Source organism: Palaemon carinicauda, chromosome 31 (assembly GCF_036898095.1).
Source record: "Palaemon carinicauda isolate YSFRI2023 chromosome 31, ASM3689809v2, whole genome shotgun sequence".
NCBI lineage: Eukaryota > Metazoa > Arthropoda > Malacostraca > Decapoda > Palaemonidae > Palaemon > Palaemon carinicauda.
Window position 1 is genome coordinate 65580118 of NC_090755.1, and position 6372 is coordinate 65586489.

At 34.2% G+C, this 6372-nt stretch overlaps 1 protein-coding gene across 2 annotated transcripts in view; it reads left to right on the forward strand.

Annotated features, from left to right (window-relative positions):
- Positions 1–849, forward strand: part of LOC137624997 (A disintegrin and metalloproteinase with thrombospondin motifs adt-1-like) — a 103660-nt gene extending 102811 nt beyond the window's left edge. The window contains exon 17 of one of the 2 annotated variants that reach the window (XM_068355931.1): positions 590–849. In XM_068355931.1, the coding sequence (XP_068212032.1) occupies positions 590–712 (123 nt within the window). In that variant the 3' untranslated portion in view covers positions 713–849. The remainder of the gene's footprint in view (positions 1–589) is intronic. The other variant, XM_068355932.1, reaches the window with a different exon arrangement.
- Positions 850–6372: the final 5523 nt, after the last annotated feature.

Consider the following 6372-nt stretch of genomic DNA (forward strand, 5'->3'; position numbering starts at 1 on the left):
TCAACACGCCCGCCGGGGTTACTATTCATGAAATATTTTATTTCCATTTTTAAATACTTCTCTTATTTCCTTGTTTCGTTTCCTTACTGGGCTATTTTCCCTGTTGGAGCCTCTGGGCTCATAGCATCCTGCTTTTCAAACTATACTCAATTTTTGTTTAATGAGGCGCATTTGCACTGACTCGCAGCGGTGCCCTTTTAACCCGGAAAGTTTCCTGCTATCTGATTGGCTTGAATTATCTTGTCCAACCAATCAGCGATCAGGAAACTTTTCCGAGCTAAAAGGGCACCCCTGCGAGTCGGTACAAAGCTGCCCCTCTAAAATGAATTGACTATAGGTTTGTAGTGCAAAGCTGCCCCATTAAAAAGAATTGACTATAGGTTTGTAGTGCAAAGCTGCCCCACCAAAAAGAATTGACTATAGGTTTGTAAGGCAAAGCTGCCCCACTAAAAAGAATTGACTATAGGTTTGTAGTGCAAAGCTACACCACTAAAAGAATTGACTATAGGTTTGTAGCTCAGCAAGTAATGATAATAATAATAAGGTGGGTCTGCCCCTCTCACCCCGTTCTCATTCTTCACTCCCGCAGGAAAATGCCGAGGCAAGCATGCGCGACGGGCGGGCCTTCCAACACCACCACGCCGTGCAGACGCCCGTGCCCAGGGGCAACGACGACTACCCCGAAATCGACGTCGATGACCTGTTCTCCTGAGCAAGATAGATAGACAGATAGACAGACAGACGGAGACTATTTATTGTGATTACTAGGTTTCTTAGATATTCATATTAATATTAATTTATTATTTTTGTTGTGGTTTTTTTTTCGTGCAGGTCTTCTATATCTATATTTGATATTTATTATATTCATTGTATAATTTGTCTAGATTTAGTGATATGTTTACTGGAGTCACGTAAGTACGTGAATATATATATATATATATATATATATATATATATATATATATATATATTTATATATATATATATATATATATATATATAGGCTATGTATATATATATATATATATATATATATATATATATATATATATATATATATATATATATATATATATATATATATATATTAGTTACTGGCTTTGGGCATTACCAACATTGTGTTATTCGAAGTCAAATAGTTATGTATTTAGAGTTGATTGGGCATAAATATATCTGTTTGATGGAAGTTCACTCTATATTGAAACCAATTTAACTTTAATATCGTTAAATCTATATCACATGAGCTGACTACCATGTATAACTTTGGATCTCGTAATGAGCTACAAATAGCTCTTGTGTTTTGTGACAACTTCCCCCTGTTATTCATTAAAATATTAAAATTTAAGCAGAATTCATATGGACGTCATTGACATATTCACTATAATAAATATTATTCAGGTTATTTCATTGTATTTTATGAGAAAACACCTCCAACAGTTTAATAATAAACACATTTTAATGTTAGAGAAGAAAAATCTAATTATTTTGGGTTATTTTTTCGTGTTGTGAAGCTATTGTTCTATACCAAGTTTCAAACCCAATTGGGAAAGCAAAAGGATGTTTATAGAACTCCTCAATAGATAAAGCTGGTCAGTGCCTAAAAGGAAACGGAGAGAAGTAAAAAATAAACTATATTAGAAAGGAATAATAAAATTGAATCACTTTGAGGTATATAAGTAACAATGATAAGAGACAAGTATCAGATAAACTATGAAACGAAACTTGTTCACGGAATCAACAACAAAAATAATGGCATCCACCTCACACGGTGGCATTGTTCCTCCCCCCCCCTCCCCCCACAAGCTGCTTTAGTTTGATATTCTACTCTAACTTTGTTCTCTTTTCCTTTTTGCTATCCATCTCTTCTAACGTTTACTTCATGGTGTAACTGCTGGTTTCTCCCCACTTGCACCTGGAAGTTGAATGGTCCCACAGGCCCCTGTGATGGGTACATAGCTTAAGCTGGCCAAATTCCTGAATCTAATCCTACTGAATTTTTGCAGAATTTGGAAGTTGTAAGAGCATTTCCACTATTTTTTTTTTTTTTAGGAAAATTATGTATAGAGTGATTTTATTTAAAGATTTGTATTTTATCTGTTCAATGTTTCGATTTGTTTTTACAATATCCATCTGTTTCTTGATCTAATGAAATCAAGGTTAAAAAGTGGCATCTGTAATATTATTGTGATATTTGGCAACTCAGGTTTGTCTCGAGTTGCCACATTTGCTATTTGAGTAAAAGGTGGCTGCCTCCTGGCGGGAATTCGGCCAAACTTCGAAAGTCGAAACTCCAAACCCAAAATTGTTGTTTACGATAGTTCGAGCTCGTAGGTGAGAGTGCGTATTCATGCCTGTGTTCTGGCAAGGCTTCGTGGGTGTTGTAACAAGACTCAATTGCTGCTGAGGTAAAAATAACATACGAAAACATCGTATATAACGGAGACCAAATCATGGTAAGAGGCTTGGCAACAAGTGTAGACAGCCTATCCTTTATCACCAGTACGGATTTGTTATAAAGACTAAAGGTAAGCCGTTCAATATTTGGTAACAATTACTATTATATAAGCAGGTGAACCACAGTGATATTCAGAAAATATGTGCTGACACTTGTCAATGAACTCAGCAACCTTTTAGGATTTGAATTTTAGTCCCAACCTATGTAGCGTAAGCCTAGACTGCTTAGTTACGTCTAAGACCCAAAGACAATGGCCGGTTATGCTTATTTGTATATCTTGTGCTACTACTATGCGTGGAATAAGTACGCCCTTTGATTATATTTCAGATGAAAAAATAATGTATTACTTAATCGTATCGGTTTGGTTTGCCGCCAAATAATGGTTTCTTGTTATCTTTACTCGAGGGAGTAACCTACCGTAGGCCAGTGGGAATTTGCTATATATAAAAATACGTGATTGCACGCCTATATACTGTATGTTGAAATTAATTGTGTGTAGAATACTAGGTTTTAAGGCATTTAATATATACGAAGAATAGCCTGTTATATAGAATGAAAAAAAAAATAACTGCTTGTTGGTTTTAGATGTCTTCGGTAAATGTAATTGTTTACCACTGTTACAAAGTAAATGGAAAACAATTCAGATTCAAACCCAACTAAGGGACTGCGCCTACGTGAATTGGGCCCACTACACCCAATTACAGTTAACCTATGTTAATAAGATTTTTTTTTATGGCTATGACACCAATTGTAATACCAGGCATAATGACAAATGTGGAGGATTGGAATTGTATTATCTAATCTGTGATGGCTTACGGCAGGCAATACTGTATATATTCTGGAAGTATTTTGATAAGCTCTTGTACAAGTAGCACGAGTCGTCAACGTTTGTAGGTTATAGAACTCAACATTTGAATTATGTGTAATTGTGTCGTTTAAATATTAACGGAAAAGTGACATGGCCTGTAATTAAATGCCGCTGACGAATTTATGACCGTTACTTTCGAAAGTGTTGTTCTTTATACGCAGTGGCAGTGATGTATCAACCCTTGGCACGGCCCCTCTTTATTACCCAACGTTTCCCCATGCAAACTTCACGCTCTCCTTTTGTACAGACTTTACAATAATATTACATCATCATCATCATCTCCTCCTACGCCTATGTACACAAAGGGGCTCGATTAGAATTCGCCAGTCGTCTCTATCTTGAGCTTTTAAATTCAATACTTCTCCAGTCATCATCTACTTTGTGCTTCATAGTCTTCAGCCATGTAGGCCTGGGTCTCCCAACTCTTCTAGTGCGTTGTAGAACCCAGCTGAACGTTTGATGAAATAATCTCTTTTGGGGAGTGCGAAGAGCATGTTCAAACCATCTCCATCTACCCATCATCATGATCTGAATCACATATGACACTTGAGTAATCTCTCGTATAGTTTCATATTACAAATGGAGTAAATAATCCACAATTTTAACATTTAGTGTTAAAAGAAAAAAAAAAGTTGCTTTTCGCAAGCCCCTGTTCTTGCCGGGCACTAAAAAAAGTTGCATGGCCCTAGCTTTTGGTGGGCTACTAGGATTCAGCCTAGTCTGCCCATTTAAGGGATAATGCGGCACTGCTTATATGTTAGGCTTTGCACACAATTTTAATGATGGTCTCCTTTTCTTCAGAGCATTTACATTTCTTTTAGCCTGTTCATTCATTTAATTTTTCCGCAAGCTTCATGTCGCAATTGAAGGTGTGATTCTCGACAGCAAATATACTTTTGAGAAACACATTAGGTCAGTGTCTTCTTCAATTGCACAAACAAATTGGCGTATTGAGAAAGTCTTTCAAGATTTTTGGTGATCAATCTATTCTGAAGAAGTGTTTTAATTCTTTCATTTTACCTTGTTTCGAGTATTGTTCTTCTGTCTAGTCTTTAGCTGTTGATTCTCATCTTAATTTGTTGGAAAGAAACCTACTGTCTATTAAATTTCTTATTCCTGATCTAGATTTTAATCTCTGGCACCGTCGTTCTATTAGTTCATTATACATATTGCATAAGATTTTTTTTAAAAATAATTTTGACCATCCTTTACATTCAGATCTTCCCGGATAGTTCCACCCTGTTCGTAATTCTAGGTATGCAGTTAATTCTAATAGCCAGGCCTTCTCCATCATGAGGCTCAATACTACACAGTACTCTAGAAGTTTTATTCCAGCTGTTACCAAGTTGTGGAATGATCTTCCTAATCGAGAAGTTGAATCAGTAGTACTTCAAAAGTTCAAACTCGCAGTAAATGTAATGTTGAATAGGCTTACATAAGACCTTTTATAGTTTATGTACCTAATATCAGTTTTAATGTTGTTATTGTTTAAAAAAAAAAATTATTTGGATTTTTCATTACTTCTTACATCGTTCATTTATTTCCTTATTTCCTTTCCTCACTAGGCTATTTTTCCCTGTTGGAGCCCTTGGGCTTCTAGCATCTTGCTTTTCCATCTAGAGTTATAGCTTAGCTAATAATAATAATAATGATAGTAATAATAATAATAATCCAAGACATAATTTTGTGGCTTACTTTCTTCTTTTTCCTCCCTGTTTTTTTCTATTTTTTTTTCATAAGAATGCAGCGAACAAAAGACAGATCACCATTATACATTTTCCTCTCCATCACTGGTTATCAGCTCTTTTCCCTCAAGTCACCCTACCTTAGGAGCGAAAACAAACTCATAAAATCTAAGTTTACGCCTGTTTTTTTCCCATAAACTGGGGCCCCTCTTATCCTCCTTATCAGACTAAGGGGAAGGATTCGTTAGAGAGAACAAGTGAACTTGTTTTTTTTTTCATAGAAGGTTTTCCTCAACATATAAGCTTTCTTACCAATTTCCAAACGCAAAACAGGATTACACTTTTTGTTATCTTAAAGGGAAAGTGAAACAAAAGCGGTTTCTCTGTTTCAAGACTGGTAACAATTAATTTACCTTTTTAACGAGTGCTTGTGAGTAAATTTGTCTGGATTTTGTTTTTGTACATAAAATACTCAGTACGTCATGGTTTTTTTTTTTAATCTTTTGTATTGATAGGAAAATATTGCATGTAATAAATACGTGACCAGCATTTTTCCTAAAGGAATTTTTTTTTTTTTTTTTTTTTTACGCTTAGGTAATTGTTTGATATGTTCCAATAGTTTTTCTTTTTATAATCCTCATTTATCTGTAAGATTACGCGTAAGCAATGAATCTTAGGCTATTTTTACGAACAATGATGCAAGAACAGTTTGTTATATTTATGGTATGTAATTGTAATGCGATTGCAATATATAGATGTATATGTATATATATATATATATATATTATATATATATATATATATATATATATATATATATATATATATATATATATATATATATATATATATATATGTGATGTGTATATATATATAACATAAATATATATATATATATATATATATATATATATATATATATATATATATATATATATATATATATATATATATAATTTGTATGTTTCAGCAGGTCATGCCACATGGAATGTTGTGTTATAACGTGATTATTAAGATACATGTAGTAGCCTACCTGTACCGAATTGGCTTACAGCACGTGTTAGTAGGCTCAGTCTTCCCCCTTTTTATTGTCAAATGAGATTGGTATTGTTTGTCTCATTACCTACATTGGAGAATAGATTTTATTTATTTAATACTGGAATTAACATATTTTTTTTTTTGGGGGGGGGGGGGGGGGGTTGGGGGTTGGGGGGTTGGGGGTTGGTGAGATGTTTATATTTAGATCTGAGATAAATTATGTTGATGATCAAATGAAGAGTAGTTTCGAGTTTCTTATTTATATAGTGAAATTTTGCTGGCACATTTTTATACTTGGTAAGATGTAATTCATAGACATGCTCTAC